The following is an 18,610-nucleotide window of genomic DNA, read 5'->3' on the forward strand; positions in this document are numbered from 1 at the left end:
AAAAAAAATTTTTTTTGGTTCTAACTACTAGGTACTACTTTGAATACTACAACACACTACATACTAAATTATACAAACTAATCAATGAAAATTTCTATTAGTGCCATATGTTCAGAAATTAACGGTTACATAAAATAACACCTTCGGAATGTGCTTTTAAGATATGATCGAATTAAGTTTCCCAAAAAAGTACCTTGTAGCCTATTAAGTAGTGGCAGTGCTTGTCAAGTTAGGGAACGTACCCACACTACGTGAGCTATATTGCGACTATTATTCGCAGTATATGCAAGAAAATCATTGTGATATTACATTTATCTTTGTCGAAACAGCGCACACGTACCCATAATATAAAACAGCAAAATAAACAGCATACACTTAAATTTAAGAAAAGCCATTTAACATATTTTCTAAGATTAGTGGTTCTGTCTCGAATGTATTTATTATATAGCATAAACTTCAGAAATTATCCAAGTAAAAGCTTTTTGACGGCATCCACCCTCTTAAGACGCCACGCAGTGGGGGTACGTTTCCTCACCAGGGTGTGGTAAGAAAGATATTACCTGGCGGGTCATCAGGCCGGCGGCGCGAGGCCGGTCGCAGCCGCTGGGCCATCTGCCCCACTTGCTCCACTTGCCCCACTTGCCCCATTGCCCCCGCCTGCCCCTCCGCCCCCGCATGCTGTTAGTGCACCCGCCAACCAAAGACGATGCAACATTATGAGTACTATTCGACTACTGTGACCGCATTCATTGACTAAGATTTGTTGTATTGAATTATAAAATATATATGAGAGTAAAGCCCAAATGAAAACTAATATTTCCTTAATTAAATTATGATGTCGTGTCCGATTCTATCTACGCTAAACTTAAGCTCAAATATAAAATACAATAAAATAAACAAAAGCTTATACTTTTGATTGTTTATTTTTAGTCATTTATTTCTAAACGACCGCCGAATCGAAAGGTCACTTCTAATGTGAAAAAATCGGCAAGAAATTCAATAGTTACTCTTTTTCAGAATCTTTCTCCATGGAGTCGCACATCTATACTTGATGATCTAATTTTATGTTCCAATCTACCTAAACGTATTCTCGATTGGGCTTTAATGCTTATGCAAAATAAAAGTTTACTGTATCTTATTTTAACCAATAATAATCTGCTCATATTGCCTAATATGTTTTAATAAAATTCTATCGCAATCCATTATAAATACTAAACTAAAAAGTTACTTATTTTAAGTTAACTTATGTGAAGCAAGCTCAATTCGTGCGATCTTCTTTCAATTATCGAATTGTTAACATATTCAATTAAAACAATTCTAAAATGATTTTGGTGCGATTTCCCGATTTCTTGTGCACAGATTAAAAATGTTGCTTAAATATTTTTCACGGGTTTGGCGAATAAGAAGTTTATGAAAATGAATAGTTACAGTGATCTTATGTGTCATGCAAGCAAGGCCTTGTCTACTTGAAGCTTGAATAGAGAGCTAAGTTGTTATTAAGTTGTTATGAAGCGTGTGGTGTGGAGTGTGAAGTGAGCCGCGTACCGGCGCAGTGTCCTCGATGAGTTGCTTCAGAGCGGACGCTTCGGCCGCTTTCAGATCGTTCGCCTCGGATATGAGATGGGCTCGGAGCTGTTTGTTCCTGAAATATTATTTTGGGATCATTAATATTAAAAAGTCAAACTCAAACTCAAACATTTATTTATTCAATTAGAATTCTTATGGAAGCACTATTGTATCGTGATAATATAGTAATAACATACACCACCGGGCATGGTCCAACAATTTTTGCCCAAACGTCCTCAAATTTATTAAACGTGTGATATTGAATATTTTAGACGGAAAAAATGCTATAATGCTTTCTTTATTTAATAGGTAGACAGATATGTGAGTACAAAAGTAGTCAATAATCGGTGGCCAACAGTAGTGTAGGGCAGGTGCAGCACCAACCTGCTGTCCAGCTGCATGATGTGGTTGTGCGCGTGCGCGAGCTGCGCGGTGGCGGCGGCCAGGCGCTCCTCCAGCGCGGCGCTCTCCACGCACTTTACGGAGTACTTCTCCGAGAGGGACAGGATCTCGCGCTTTATCTCCTCCATCTCTTGTCTGGAAGGGGGCGGGGTGAGTGCGTGAGCTGAGAAGCTTTGAGAATAAAAGGAGTTAACTTGTTTTGATACCATTGAATAAAACCAACATAGAAATGTCTTTAGATATGGGCCAGTTTTCTTATGCTAAAGTAACCATCCTATTATACAATTGGAAATGATAAAATATGTTTTTCTATTATTACGAACAACCAATCTACAACTTGGTACAACGCAAAAAGCTATGATACATTGTAGGTGTATCGCCAGCTACTCACTGGTGCCTGGAGCTGATCTGCGAGAGGTCGCTGGAGCCGCGCGCGAGGAAGTCCTGCTTGAACTTGTCCACCTCGCGCCGCACCTCGCTCTCGTGCGCCTTGCGCATGGCGTCCAGCGCCGCCAGCGTGGCGCGCGTCTCCTCTGCCAGCGCCTGTTCCTTCTCCAACCTGGAGGGGAGATGTTTGTTTGATATGTGTGTCTAGAACACCAGGTCACTTGGTTAAGCGTTGTCGAACAGATGATAGATCTTATAAAAGATAATCTTTACAAATAAATGATTAGGATCCTTCATGACTGTTTTTGCGTACATAGTAAAAAAATATGTAGGTGCATTGCATATAATAGTGTAAGTGATAAAGTTTTGACGAATAGCTTGTATAAATAAGTTTGGTCAATGAATATATTGCTTAAAGAGATATAACATGAAAATGATTCATTTTCAAATTTGTAAAGTTAAATGCACTGTGGAAAGAAAGTTTGGGTTACGATCAGAGTGCTGGCTACCTGAGCTGCTCCCGCTCGGCGCGGTGCTTGTCCTCCATCTCGCGCACGATGCGGCGGTGCGAGCTCTCCATGGCCATGAGCCCCTTCTCGCAGAGCGCGCGCAGCTGCTCGATCTCCTGCTGGTAGCGCGCGCGCAGCCCGTCGCCGTGCGTGTCCGCCGACACCGCGCTCTGCGCGGCAGTTGGGTTTGTCTCATTTTTATTTATTTTAAAGTTTATTTTTTTAATGTTCCCAACAACGTAGTGTAGTATTTAAACTTCAATCTATATTTATATAAGGGGTGTAAGGTTGAAAATTGAAATTATACTCTATACATCATATTTTACAATAAAGACTTGATCATGAACCACGCTTCAATATATACGCGATTGTAAAGCCTGGTATTTAATGAAATACAATTTTTATATTTATAAGTTTATAACATAACCGCTCACCTGATAAGCGGCGCGCAAGCTCTCCAGCTGCGCCGAGTACTCGGAGTCGAGCGCGGCGAGGCGGCGCTGCAGCGTGCGCGCGCGCTCCCGCAGCGCCGCGCGCTCGCGCTCGTGCTGCGCCTGCAGCTGCGCGCGCGCGCGCCGCGCCGCCGCCAGCGCGCCCGCCTGCTGCGCCAGCGCGCACTCGCCGCGCGCGCGCTCCGCCGTCAGCCGGTCCAGCGCGTCCTGCAGGCGCCGGCAGTGCGGGCACGGCGCCAGCGCCTGCAGCGCCTCCACGCGCCGCCGCAGCGCCTCGATGCGCTCCACCGGCTCCGCCGCCCGCGCGCCGCCCTCCTCCGCCTCGCTCGCCTCGCCCGCCTCGCCCGCCTCGCCCGCGAGCCGCCGCTGCACCTCCGCCACCGCCGCCTCCACCCGCTCGAGACTCTCGCCGATCTTCGTCGAGTCTTCACTGTTGCCTGAACAGTCACTGGAGAAGAGCGCTCGGCACTCGTTCGAGAAGCGCTGGAAGAGGTAGACGAACTCCGCCTCGGCGGCGGGGTCGGCTTCCAGCGAGGAGACGGCGTCCGCGTCGCGCGGCGCGGCGGCGCGCGGCTCGGCGGCGCGGTACGTGCCCTCGACGACGGCCACGCGAGCGTCCACGAGCGCCTTCTGCGCGAGCACGTCGGCCAGCTGCTGCAGCAGCGCGCGGCTGTCGAGCCCGGGCGAGCCCTCGCGGCGGCCGGCGGCGAGGCACTCGCGGTAGCGCGCGGCGATGTCGCGCACGGCGGCGTCCATCTCGCAGCGCAGGTGGTCGTGCGCCGCCTGCCACCACAGCTCGAGGTCGGCGCGGTCCTGCGCGCTGAGCGTGAGGCGCGCGGCGCGCGAGCGGTCGAGGCGGCGCTCGCACAGCTGCGCGGCGCGGGCCAGCGCGCGCGCCACCTCGGCCTGCACGAGCTCGGCGCCGAGCGCGTCGCGCGCGGCCGCCCACGCCTCGCGCACGCGCGCCGCCTCGGTGTTGGCGCGATGCTGCTCGAAGTCGCCGTCGCCGGGGGACGCGACGGCCAGCGTCTCGCAGGCGAGCGCGGAACACAGCTCGATCAGTTTCTCCGTTTTGTACTTTTCGACGGCCTCGGCGACCTCCGTTTGTGACGCCTTCAACGCTTCGAGGTCTGCGCCGTGAACGATGAGCTGCGATCGCCTGTTGTCGTCGCTCCGCGCTCCGTTCATGACGTCTATCTTTCGAGACAGTATCTTTGCGAGATAGTCGAGGGAGCTCTTCGTCGCGTCGAAAACCTTCCCGCTCTCTCCGTTCAACTTACGCTTAAGATTATCGATTAACTGACTAGTTTCCGTTATTTCAGACTTAATTAATCTAGCGAAGAATCTGCTACCGTTGGAAGATTCGAGGGCCTCCTGTATTCTGCCCACTACGACGGCTTCGTAGGCCAGTTTCTCTGCGAGAATTTCTAAGCTTTTCCTCTGAGTGAGCTCGCCGGCTTCATACAGTGCCGCCTTTCGCTTCGATATTTCCAAAAGTTTGGTTCTCAGCTGTTCTTCTAATTGCAAGACGACCTGCGCTATGCTGTCGTCAACTTCTTCGATTGCATTCTGTTCATTAGAATCTATCACACACCGGTCGAAGCATTCCTGTAGTTTTTTACTGACGTCGGACAAGCATTTTTCCATTGACTTCAAACTGTATTTCTTTTCGAGACTGGGTGACGGTGATCTTCGAGACTTAGCGGCTCGCATTGCGCTCATTTGACAGAGGCACTCGTTAACTTTATTTCTTGAATGTATCACGACACTTTCGAGACTTTGTAATCTGTCAAGAAGATGCCGCTGAGATTGAGTACCTATTGAATTCTCTTGACTTTCATTAAACACAGGGCTTTCAGCTGATATTGTCGCTTGACTGAGAGATTCACACGAGTTCGTTAAATCTCTACGATTTTCAAGAACAGAAGCTACTTTGGTTTCTAGTGAACTTAATCTAACAAGCATTTTCATAGGTTCAGAACTAGTTGCACTATCCAACGACTTTCTTCTGAGACGAGCAGCGAGTCGCTTCATTTTTTTCTCGTCTGTAACACCATCAGTTTTAGTTACTTTTTCTTTGGCAGGTGAAGCACTTTTGGACGGTGAATTTATCGTTGGTACAGTTTCACCTGTCTCCAAGAGAGTTATTTTATTTTCAAGTTCGGTAAGTTTTTCCTCTACTTCTTTACCTAATGTAAACGATTCTCTTCCCTTTAACGATAAGCTGCGTCTTTTTTCCCTAGACTCAGTCTTTTGTATTTTATGTTTTAATGTACGCACTTGCTTGTCCGATGCGGTTAATTTCTGCGTCAAATCCAAAATTCTAGCAGCCATTAAGTCAATCTCAGACCTACTGCATTGTTCTCTTAATTTCATTTCATTTATTAATTTCATATTTGTAATTTCTAGTTCATCGTACATATTATGCGATTCACGAAGTTCTTTCTTCATCGTTTTTATTTCTTGTATCGCCTTTATAAACCTACTTCGTAATTCTACATATTCTTCGATCAGTCTGTTCTTCTCTAAGGACTCTAAATTTAAATTTTCGTTTATGTTACTCAATTCACTCAGTGAACCAACGCTTTTTCTTTTCTCCTTCGTTGGAGATTCAGCAATAACTTTGCTTTCAAGTTCTCGAATTCTTGCATACAAAGTATCGTTTTCTTTGACGCTCTTCATTAATTTATCATTTAATTCACTCAATTCTCTTTGAAGCTGTTTAACATTTTCTTGGGCAGATGTAAGTTGCCTTGTTAAAAGTTCACAGTGCTCCGTTGACTCTTTTAAAAAGTTTTGAGTTTCCGTTAATTTTGTCTCCCACATGTTTTTATCTTGATTATACAGCTGCTTGATAGCATCTAAATTTTCAGCCTCTTTCGTTCTCGCCGATAGTTCTTCTTCCTTTTTCTGTAGTGTTATAACCAGATCTTCCATCTTTTTCTCTCTCAACGTCGCCTCAGATTTTAGCTTCCTCAATCGCGCTAATTCAGATTCGGCGGCGTTGACGTCGCTTAGCGCTAGTTTCAACTGCTTTCGCAGATCGTCGATTTCGATAGATTGTTTATCTATCGTCGAAATATAGCTACGTTTTCTTGGTTCATTTGGTTTCTCGTTATCCTCCACTATATTATCTGTCGGGCGTTCGTTTTCTTTGGTAGCGTCAATTTCATCCCTCTCACATCTGTTATCACTTTTGAGGGGTGCGGTGTGACATCCCCTAGCGCGAACTTTTTCTTTAACTTTCGAGATAGGAGTACGACTGAGGATAGGTGAGGGCGGTGGTTGCGGGGCGACGTCGCCCCAGTCTGCGCTGTCTCTGCGCCCACCTTCTGAAGCCGTTCTGTATTCTTCATCAGATGAGAAAGGTGCTGATTTTAAAGCATTTGGTGTAACTGGAGTAATGGGTGAGGTGGATGACTCTGACGCCTGATCGACCGTATCTTCACGTAATATAAGTGATAGCGGTCCAGTATCCGGCAGGCCAGCCGTTCGTCGTATAGCAGATACCCAATTGCCTCGGATTCCTGCTGTCACAGCTGATAGAACTATATGCTTGCCGTCCCAAGTCTGAAAATATTCAATAATAAAATCAATTTTAATTCAAAAAAGATATGAACGACAATAATACTTATTATTTGATACAGTATTATAGTTAACATTTATCTACTTTTACAATGCTCACCTCTGTTTCAAACGCATATCCATTAGTAGTAGTCGACGTTGGCAGCTCGACAACTCTGGCCACACCGCTCAAGTCTATAACTCCATCCATGAGTCCCCTATTTTCTGCGTGAGGATCTCTGAAGTACAGAAGGGCGGCTCCTCGTAACACGAACCAGTGTCTCGACCAGCCGGAGGGCCCTCGTCGTTGGAGCCAGCCAGCTCTTGCGTGGAGCAGTCTTTCGGCTGGTAGCTCCACTCGTACTCCCTCAGCGCTTTCAGCGGCTTCGACGGCGTCCGTCGGTTCGCTGCCTTCACTCGCTGAGCTGGTTAAACCTTCTTCGGTTGGTGCTCCTCCATCTGGAGATCCTCTAGCCTGAAAATTATTATTTATTGTTATTGTTTTTAGTTATTGTTTTTATTTCAAATATAAACTAAATAAAAAATAATTAAAACCTCTTAACAAAAAAATGAACAAATATTTCTATACTTACAAAACAAAATGTTATCATTTAATTAAGAAAATCTTGTAAATTAAAAAGATCATATGAAGCGAGACTCTAAAATGATGATCCCGCGTCAAAGTTATCAAGTTGTCCCATCCAGCACATATCATATTTATAAATAAACTAGCTGCGCCCCGCGGTTTCACCCGCGTAAGTCCGTATCCCGTAGAAATATCGGTATAAAAAATAGATGTTAGCCGATTCTCAGACCTACCCAATATGCTTACCAAATTTCAGAGGAATCGGTCAAGCCGTTTCGGAGGAGACTAACATTGTGACACGAGAATTTTATATATAAGATAAATTCTTTATTTCAGAGTAACAAGGACCCAATATCAGTTTTTAAAACAATTATACAAAAACAAATTCACAAAATGTCACAAAAAAAATAATAATTTATAAGTATAAGTGATATTTATTATTTACCGCTAGTCGATCAGGCGGCGGCAGGCGGGTAGGTCGCTCGAGCGTGGGTGGCAGTGCTCGGCGCGACCGCGGTCGAGTCAACGACGCGGCTATGTCGCGCAGCTGCTCGTCGTACTGCTGATGCTGTTGCTGCAGCAGCGGCGAGCGGACGCTTGCTGCAATATACAGGGAACAGTCTAGAGTAATATTATAAAGCTGAAGTTTGTTTTTTTGCTTGAACGCGCTAATCTCAGGAACTACGTGTCCGATTTGAAAATTCTTTCAGTGTCAGCCCATTTATTGCGGAAGGCTATATATGTACCACGAGCGAAACCGGGCGGACCGCTAGTATTTAATACAAGCTTTTCGCTGGAGAATTTCAGAGTAAACAGTAATCAAAAACATTTAAAAAATTACATTTAAAAAATCGCTCCGCTACGATGTGAAAGAAAGACAAACAAAGAAACAACCACACTTTGCATTTATATAGACGTATTCACGTATCAACCAAAAATTGTTGTTACAAATTCGCGCTTTCTATATTTAATCTGTGCCTTTATAAATACTTATGTTTGCCCTATACTCGGTGGTCATTACTATGTGCAACTGTTGTAATTTTAAGATTAAGCTTTTGCTATTTCCAATTGAAAATAGCAGAACTCCGTCTCCGACTTATACAGATAAAATAAATGCTTATTTTACGAAAAGATTTTATCAACAAAAAAAATATTCTTATTATAGGTTTAGTTTTTTTATAAGCAATAACTTATTTAACGAAATCAAGCAGAATAACAATTTCGTTATCTCAGACAAGTCTTCGGTAGTATAGTGGTCAGTATCCCCGCCTGTCACGCGGGAGACCGGGGTTCGATTCCCCGCCGGAGAGACCTCTTTTTTTTATTTTAATTTCCCTTATTTCTAACTTACTAAAAACATAAAACATATTTCTATTATATTTGATTTCAGTTTGTTATAAAATATCTTTTATACATTCATAAGATTGTTAATTCTATTTTGTTTACATAAAGAGGAGAAATATTATCAAAAAAATTTTTTAATATACATTATACGTAAAAATGATATAATAGAGTACACAAATGTTATCGATATTCTTAAAACACACAAAAGAAAAAAAAAATTCTTAAAAGAGTTCTCTCCGGCGGGGAATCGAACCCCGGTCTCCCGCGTGACAGGCGGGGATACTGACCACTATACTACCGAAGACGTACCCGTTGAAATGAAATTACGAGCCTATTGATAAATGTTAGAGTTTGTAGCAATAGGCGGAACATTTTCGTTTTTAATAGTTTCGTGATGCCAAGCCGCTATTTCCCGGTTTCTCCCGGGATGACATGGGTTTACAAAAACAGTAAACCCAGCTCATGTTACTTACTCTGTTTCAATTTTAATGTTGGGAAAACGGAAACGCAAGTATAGGTTTTTTAGCTATTTCCGCATAACCAATGTCTATATGTATTTTTAAGACTATTAATAAGAGATGTTAACACTTCACTCACCATCATCATTGCTAGGTGTGGTGGTGGGTTCAGGCCAGGTGTCTCTCCTGCGGGAGCGCGCTTTCTCCTCCCCGTTGATCTTATCCCGGGTTGGAGGGGATGCTGATGACACTGGTTGGTCCGTGTATACTGGAAAGATTAAACTAAAATGTAAACCTTTATATTTAACTATGTGTTTGGCAATGCACTTTTGCCTGCGTTGTTTTCGATTATAACATTACATAATTCATACATCATATATATACACATTACATATAATTAAATTACTAATAGCTTTGTAATACATATTTTGAACTGATTATACATAATGTTAGTAAATTAAAGAAGTTGAAGGATTCTAATATTATTATGGAATTAATTAAATCCTACATAACAGTTGACAAAAGCATCACGGATATTCTTTAAAATTTTAACGCTTTTTTGTCTATTTTATGTATATAACATATGTATATTACTGAAATAAAGCGTTTATTATATTTTTTACATATATTACACTCCCAGGACTCTTAAGTATTACTTTGAAAAACCTACGATAAATATCGCTACCGGCAATCTTTCGCATAAGTGGGTAAACTGCGTATATTGTAAATATTTTTAACAAGTCACGAAACAGACCTTTAAGGACAACAAGAGTGATATATTATCTGTGTACAGATGCAATTTGTAGATGCATCATTTGTTATTTTCAATATACACTGCTCGGTATATAATTGACTGCCAATAAATCCTGCAGGGCTCGCAGACGTGTACTTTAAATAATTTCATCTCAGTGTAGTTATGATGTTGACATTGTTGCTTTTTTAATTGGTAACCCGATCGCGTGCGAAGGCCGTCGGGATTGGGCTGAATGGGCCCTTTGCCACGGAATAAAAATGCGTTTACTCGAAACGCTTAAGGCTCGCCTTTGTAACTAAACGGCTAAATTTTTCGTGATGTTATAAAGATGAGATGTCTAATTAGGATTTACATATGAATCTTTTTATGCCCAGCGAATAATCACAGCACACCTACATTTACATTAATATATTTTTGTTAACTAAAAGGTTTTTATAAACTGTTTCTTTTTCTAAGAATTCGTTAGCACTAGTATTAAGAAGTTATACTTGACGTCGTGGGCACCCTCGTGATGTATGAAGCAGATACCTTTCAAATGTATTTAGTATATTTGCTAGTAAATTTTCTTACTTACAAGCCGATTCCATCAGCCCCTGCTTTGACGAAATGAACCAGATTTTTCGCAGTATTAACATAAACTTAAATAATATGTTAATTCTCCGTAGTCTTTCATTATAATAAAAATATCGATATAATAAGGTTCTTGCGTGTCTTGGCCTCGATAGTCGAGTGGCAAACGATCTTGGCAGGCAGAAGATCAAATAATATAAATGAAGCTGTCATTATGCGAAATTGTAGTGCTCCTACGAAACCTTTAAGGAGACACGCGAACTCCGTTTTAGCATTATATTATCTACCTTATTAAATATAATACCAAAAGGTAAAGGAGTACGTGCTTATTGTATATCGTTTAGAATATTCTAGTATATTCATACTCATATAATATGCTAGCTGCGCCCCCGCGGCTTCACCCGCGTAAGTCCGTATCCCGTAGGAATATCGGCATAAAAAGTTGCCTATATGTTATTCGAGTTGTCCAGCTGTCTACGTGCCAAATTTCATTGCAATCGGTTCAGTAGTTTTGCGTGAAAGAGCAACAAACACACACACATCCTTACAAACTTTCGCATTTATAATATTAGTAGGATAGTAGGATTCATATTACCCAATGATACGAGTTAATTTGACAAACATATTAAACAAAATCGTCCACTGACGTACCTGCGGGTTACCAGTCCAGATTCTAAAACGCAACCGAATGACACAAATCCTATCAAACACAAAAACAATCACGCCAATCGATTGAAAATATCCAATTATCGAAGAACAAAAAAAAATGCAATGAATTTAGAGCCTTCTTCGTATTTCAGCTAGTTAAAAATATATATACCCTTTCTTTAATTTTTCAATTAATATATTGAGAAGAAATGAACAAATCTTTTACAACTGTGATTATTATGGTTATATAAAACTGTTATTCTCGGTTAATTCGATTACCTACACCAATAGACGTATAAAAATTACATCATTCAGGAGTAGAGCAACTGTTATAGCGATTTATGAGATCCATAAATCATAATTACGGTGCGAGCTATTCATAGGTACAGCCGATGAATTGTAACAATTTTGCATATAAAGTGTTTCTTTATTAGCTTTGAATGCCACTGGATGTGGACCATTTAAAGCCCACAATTTTTCAATGCAAGGTGCCTACTGTTCCAAACATGCCTGTCTTTAACACGCTTTTATTAGCTTCACTTGTATGTTTGTATGTATGTATGTAACTCACACCCGTTTTTCTCCCACTTCTTTTAATGCCGCGTTCGATTACGATCAATCAAACACATTCTAGAATTATTTAGAAGGTATCTCAGTATATTTTTGGTCTCTACTTTTCCCCTCACTGCTGACGTAAGGATATAATGGCGAAACCCATTTTAATCATAGTGGATGAGGTATGGAGGATAAAATGTAAAATATAATTGCATTGTGCTATAATAGCACTCTGAAATCATGTGAGATATGACTTATAAGTCATGTATTCAAGGCATTTAACTACATAACTTGAGTGCAAAGTTTAGTTTAATAGTCCATATATTATGACGATTAAGTTTCAAAAGCCCTTGTTCTGGCAAAATAGGGTAAAACAATATTCCGTTTTCAATCAGCCGTTCAGTGATGGAAGTTAAAAGTATTCTTTTCTTTCTATTTCTTTTCCAATGAATTTGCATACGTATTCAATACCCGATACATTTAGAAAGATCAAACTAATAGCTTTAGCAGAAACATCATTTAAAGTTCTTTAGCGGAATATTCATAAGTTATCCCGATGGATGTAAAAACTGGGTGCATCGTTAAGAGGACCGTGTCGTAGTGTCATACACGTCATTCAGAGTAGATTTACGGCTAAAAAAAGAGCCGGCTAATAAATTTCAATGGGAACATTTGTGTAAATCATTGACACCCACTGGAGCGGGTTAAATACGAGATGGTATGAATGAAAACTTATTATGCGAATGTGGTGGTGCTTGGCGATTTTCCTCAAAGGAAATATTTATCTCGTGACCGTATATTAAATTTTTGTGTAAGGGTTTCTGATTCGTATTTTTATAGGGCTGTTTAAATGAAATCATCTCTGAGCTTTTGTTAGCAAAGGTCAGTGACCTCTAATTCTACGGCAATGTAATTTCAATTCTCTTATATTGAAAACATTTTGATGAACCATACATACTTACAAATTACGTTTCATGTTTGCACATATATAATCTGTGGTAACCACAGACTTAAATGGCGAATAGTTATTCAGCGTACAGGACGTTGACCTCGATCCATTACTCATTTGGCGCGTAAAAGTTCGTCTTCGGCGAATTAAAGAACCTCTTTTTTACTATACGAGTGACTAATGTCACGATTCGAGAAGATAATTAGTAAGTAATTGAAGATGCTGTTAAAGTTCTCAGCAATGATGTAATACTGTTATGGGTGAAAAAAGTGATGGTACATACGCAGTTCTAGCTGTATGCTTTGTTTTTTATGAGGTATTCAAAGAATTTCAATGTAAGCAGTTTTAATTTTTTTTTCGTCAAATCCAACGTGATGAGGTAAATTGTGTGTTAGTTGCAAAAAATTTTTATAATTAAAGGTTGTTTTATAATCTAGGTATATAGTGCACTTCATTTGTTGGTTAACCTATCCATCCCTACTAATATTGTAAATACTAATTCAAATTCTAGATGCGAAAGTAACTCTGCCTCTCTGTCTCTTCTTCACGCCCAAACCGCTGAACCGATCTGGATGACATTTGGTAACAGTATGGGAGTAAAGAAATGACGTAGGATAGTATTTTCTTGTGTTTGATTTGACGTAGGATAGTTTTTATCACAGAAATCCCACGAGTAACGAGGACCTACGCTAGGAAATCCTTGAGACTGTCTATATTCTCCGCAACTACGCAGGCGAAGCCGCGTGCGGAAAGCTAGATACTACATAAAACCCATAGAAACAACAATGATTTTCAAAAGTTACCCAATACCACTTCCACGTTTTATTTTATTCTCACATATAGCGAATACACGTACTATCGTCTCGCAAGCGTGTCTAACTTTATATCATACTTGGATGTTAGCCATGGGCCATTTTTGTCCTAACGTCTCAATCAGAATAATAATTGTGGAGAAAGCGCTAAGGAATGTTACACACGGTTATAGGTATGGTATAACTGTTTGTAAGGAACTTATTTAATATGGTTTTTGTATGTTTATATTTAAGCGTATATGTTGGTTATAATTTTTGTATTTGCAACCTTGTAACTTTTTACGGGGTGAATAGATTTTTACGATTCTTTTTGAAGTGAAACTTCTTTAGAATCGTTGTGATTTCAAACCTGATGCAACAGAAAAACGACAGGTATGAGACAGAAATACAAAAATGTGTAGAATGAAGCTGGCAACGAATGAGACAGAAATATACGTACTATTTTATATTTTATATATACTCATCTCATTCTTTTGTCGATTTACTGAAGTTTCACTTCTATCGTGTGTGAATCGCAAACACACCTTTTTTTTTTGCTATGTTCATTTTGTTTCGGATTTTTGTTAAAAAAATATCAATTATATTATGTAGGTAGATGGTGGGTAAAAGAATATAATATAATTTATTTGTATGTATGTATAAGCGTTATTATATATTCGTTGTGCCTATTGGAATTAATTATATCCATTGGATTTTTGTTATCCACCTGGATAATGGAGGCGAAACTGGGACAGTAACTAATGAACCATCTTTATTTGTACATAATTATAATTAGTGTTATTTTCTTATAAATTAAACTGAAGAAGCAAGGGCATCAGAAGTTGTAATTTTTTCTCTTAACAATGATGACATTAAGGCACTTTATACGGCGCGAAATGTTCCGTCGTAAAGTCCGGCGAGATCTTACAGATCTGTCACAATCGTCACGCACTGCCGCACGCGCCTAGACCAAGAGATGGTGAATGATTTTTTACATGATGTTTAAGTGAAAATAATAGGTATACAGTTTATGTTGTGTGACTGTGTATTAGTGCTTGATTTGCGATTATCAGGATCAGTGGATTCATCAACATCATAATTCGCGGATGATCACATAAATCTTCAGTATAATTCCTTTAATGTATATGTGTTTTAATATTATAATATATCATTCCACTTATTAAGATGAAAAAAATAGCGTAAAGAAAAATATAAATTTTTTAATCATCTCTACCGAAGAAAATCCATGCTATAAGATATCAAAGCGAAGCTTTCGATCTATCAGCAGCTCTCACACTAGAAATGAAAGTGAAATGCACCCGCACGCGTCACCTCGTTGTATCGAGGCGGTTTCTTTCAAGTATTTATGTTTCAAATTGCTCACTTTGCGATATAAAAAGTGCGTGAAAGTTTTTAAACAATCGAAGCGAGTGCATATTGTCAAAACGAATTCGTCTGGACGGCTGCGTTTGAATGTGTCGACTCCTTTATATGGTAACGTTTCTTTATATGATTCATCAGGTTATATAATATGTAGTTGTGTTTGACTTTGAGAGGTAACGAATGGTGTTTAATTGTTACATATAATATATGTTATATTTATTTAGGTTTATGTAGGTAGATTGTTTTTTCTGTCATAGCGGGCAACTGAACTAGTGGTTCGTCTGGTGGTAAGCAATCACCACCGCCCATGAACATTGGCAGAGGTAGTGCCTCTGCGAATGCATTGCCTGCTTTTATGGTGCAAGGGAAGAATCGATCCTTCGATCGACTCGAAAGAAGGAATAGACTAGGAATAGAATGGGAAGGGTGAGGAAAGAAAACGGATCTCGGGTATCTTCCCCGGTGCGAGCAGGCCAATTCGTGCCAAAGTGTGCTCGACGCCACATACAATTCTATGGATTATATGGGAATACCATAACATCCAGCATTATTGAACCTAGTACCATTGATACTATGGTATCATCCAACCGATACACCAACAGACGGTTTGATAGAACCAATGCAATTCAGTACATTGACGCAACATTGCAAACTATAATCAATTTTCAAAACATTACGCAATGTAATACGAAATATTATTGTGAGGAAAAAGACGTGGCAAGCCTTTAATTAAACCCACGGCATTATTCATAGTTCAGTACCGACATTATCGACGAAACAATTGCATTCCGTGTATCACGTATAATATTGCAAGTAACGTTGATACTACGGTTTCTCGATTCGTTCGTCATTTTAAATGCAGTTCAATTGTAAATAAATACGGTAGCATTTTAATAAATAACAGGCATAAACGCATAGAGAAAGGAAAGGAGCTCCACGGCCACTAAACTATAATTGTAGAGGACTTACATCTCTACTGATTATGAATTCCTTACTTTTCTTCTTTTGTGTTAGGGGTACTTTTTTATTATTGTTAATTTCTAATTTTTGTTTATTAATTTTCCAATAGACTGCCTGCCTATGTGCGTTTCGCTATAAAATATTTTGTCCTTTACCCGACGGTTGCCTGGTAGAGATGGCTTTTAGCCATAAGAGCCGCCATCTGCATAGTAGTTTTAAGTTGCTTTTGTTAAATTAATCTCGGTTTTATATTTTGTAAGTGTGCAATAAAGTATAAATAAATAAATAAATACCCACTCCTCATTCGCACAACTGAAGTAAATACAAACTTTCAAGAGCCTGTCAGTCATATAGACTAATATTTTTTTTAAATCATTTATTTAGAGGGCTTTTAAACTACTGTTTATGTCAGCCCCATTGAATATAGACTAATTGAGAATGCTTGCCTTTCGCTGAGAGAATCTCATCTCCATCCACAATTCCATCACGTACGTAGGTCTCATACTTATAGCATAGATAATGACATAATTACTACATCTAATATTAATTAATTAGAGAATATATATCTTTCTGTCCAGGATGATTCCTTATAAAAAAAAAACTTACATATCAGAACACCATAATGATTCTTTTCTACATAAAAAGTCAACAATATTCCTGGGGACAGCGTATCCACTTCAGAAACAGAACGAGGATCAAATGGTTTTTTTTTTAAGTCACAGTCGGCAATGGAGCTAGTGGGACGCCTGATGGTAAGCGCTACCAGCACCCACAAACATTATGCGCTTCTTCGGGAAGGCATTAAGAAGTATTGGCAAGAGGAATAAAGGAAAGGATTGGGAAGGGGAAGGAAGAGGATATGGTAACAGTTTCTTTTAAACAAAAGAAGAATTAAAGAATCACGTCAATCGGTTAAATACTTAGAGTAGTTATTGAGTAAAAAGAGAAAGTCGAATAGAAAAGCTCCTTCGTTTTTAGAAACGTCAGTTTTAAAGTAATAACTCCCATTTCACATTATTCGATAAGTTCTACTGAACTGAAATATACTTTATGACATTCGAAGCCATGTGAGCAAGCAATTCCATAGTACGAACGTTGATTTGTAATCTGTAATTAAAGGTTAACCCTAACGCCGTTAGATCAGTAATTAGGATCGGCCAGGTGCGCGTACGCATGCCTTTAGTAGGCGAAGTTAATAAAGATAATCTTGCACGTAGATATATTGTCTATTATATTCCATTTAATGTTGAATCAAATAATAATATAAAGATACACATATAAGATACAAATGTGGATGCTTTAGCAGAAATAATGAAGCTTGTCTTCTTTGCAAAACATTTCTAGCGATTAACTTATGAAATATTAAGCAGCTTAGCTTAGCTTAGCTTAGCTTTTGCCCGCGGCTTCGTACGCTTTAAATTCTGAGTAGTTTAAGAGATGTTATACATATAAGCCTTTTTGAATCACTCTATCTATTTAAAAAAAATCCCTCAAAATCCGTGATGTAGTTTTAAAGATCTAAGCATACATACAAAAGGACTGACGCGGGAAGCCTTGCTTGTGATTCATTACAAATATAAGAAGATGATTAAAAAACCTAAGATATTCAGTATTTTAGCTGTAGATTGGGCAAAATATCCTACAAAGTTAAAGAATAAATGCTAATGCACCAAAAAACACAAATGTTGTATTGTAATTGAGGAAATGACCGTCTGCAAGTCGGCCCGGAGTCCGGACAACTTGTCCACGATATCGGAAACAAGATAATGTCATTCTAACTGGGTCGGGTTCGTTTTCAATTAATAATTCATTATCTGTGTGCTCTAGTACCCTGATATATAGAGGCTGCATATTTAGACATTAGTAACTGGTTACTTGGCAAGTGTAGGTATTTGGATAAATTCGGCCCTGAAGGACTCGGGTTTTAGAGACATATTGTGAGTCGTGAAACTCGAATTCAACTCAACTTAAACAATATTCATCAATAAAAACAGTACTAGGTCATGTGGAAAACTTAAAAGAGGACTATATAATTGCGATGTCGCTGTTCATTTGTCTCGCTATAACTCATGAACGGCAGAACTGATTTTGATAATATTCATAACAGTCCAGGGAAGGTTTAGAAACTTAGAAAAACACGAAAAACGTGTCGAAAAAAATGTTGTACGGTGTACAGACGAGAACACCGGGTCGATTGATATTAAAAAAAAATTCAAAAAAAATTTCCATTCCTCTCTGTCTTTAACTATATCCCAAAATATATCTCGTTAAACACACAATTTCATCATAAATATGATGAATAATAAAGCATTATCTATATTTATCAAATCAAATAAACTTCGGAGTAAAGCAAGAAACTCGCAGGACCTTTAAAAATGCAAATTGCAATCCTGAATAACACGGTACGGGGTAATGACGGATATATGCATATAAATCAAGACAAGTGCATACAGAACGTGAATAATTATAATCAATTGATCCTGGCACTAACGGTGCGGTATAATTGACGCGATGGTCTGGAGTGGGATACATGTGGTGCGAATTGAAGGCAGCCGCGGTGTTGGCCAGTTTTGAGCATAGTTTAATCTGGTTTTTATATGGAATATTATACCATCGTCATAATTTTTGAACCCATATTTGAGGATCATTCTTAATCTCCAGGGAACTGAATAGGATACGAGTAACTCTATGTTCGATGTACGTAAATTAAATCTTAGTGTAGTTTTTAAATA

At 39.5% G+C, this 18,610-nt stretch overlaps 1 protein-coding gene and 2 non-coding genes across 7 annotated transcripts in view; 1 reads left to right on the top strand and 2 right to left on the bottom strand.

Annotated features, from left to right (window-relative positions):
- LOC119835278 (protein outspread) overlaps positions 1–18,610 on the bottom strand; it is a 218,607-nt gene that overhangs the window by 3,579 nt on the left and 196,418 nt on the right. For all 5 annotated transcript variants that reach the window (XM_038360006.1, XM_038360004.1, XM_038360005.1 and 2 more), the window contains 8 exons: positions 9,408–9,536; positions 7,912–8,066; positions 7,002–7,355; positions 3,299–6,886; positions 2,865–3,034; positions 2,360–2,527; positions 1,951–2,103; positions 1,546–1,642 (listed from right to left, as the gene is read on the bottom strand). In XM_038360006.1, coding sequence (XP_038215934.1) covers positions 1,546–1,642; positions 1,951–2,103; positions 2,360–2,527; positions 2,865–3,034; positions 3,299–6,886; positions 7,002–7,355; positions 7,912–8,066; positions 9,408–9,536 — 4,814 coding nt within the window. The remainder of the gene's footprint in view (positions 1–1,545; positions 1,643–1,950; positions 2,104–2,359; positions 2,528–2,864; positions 3,035–3,298; positions 6,887–7,001; positions 7,356–7,911; positions 8,067–9,407; positions 9,537–18,610) is intronic.
- Trnad-guc lies at positions 8,705–8,776 on the top strand. The gene has a single exon. It is a non-coding gene; the product is annotated as a tRNA-Asp (tRNA).
- Trnad-guc lies at positions 9,043–9,114 on the bottom strand. Its single transcript has one exon. It is a non-coding gene; the product is annotated as a tRNA-Asp (tRNA).

The sequence above is a fragment of the Zerene cesonia genome, chromosome 20 (genome assembly GCF_012273895.1).
Source record: "Zerene cesonia ecotype Mississippi chromosome 20, Zerene_cesonia_1.1, whole genome shotgun sequence".
Taxonomy (NCBI): domain Eukaryota; kingdom Metazoa; phylum Arthropoda; class Insecta; order Lepidoptera; family Pieridae; genus Zerene; species Zerene cesonia.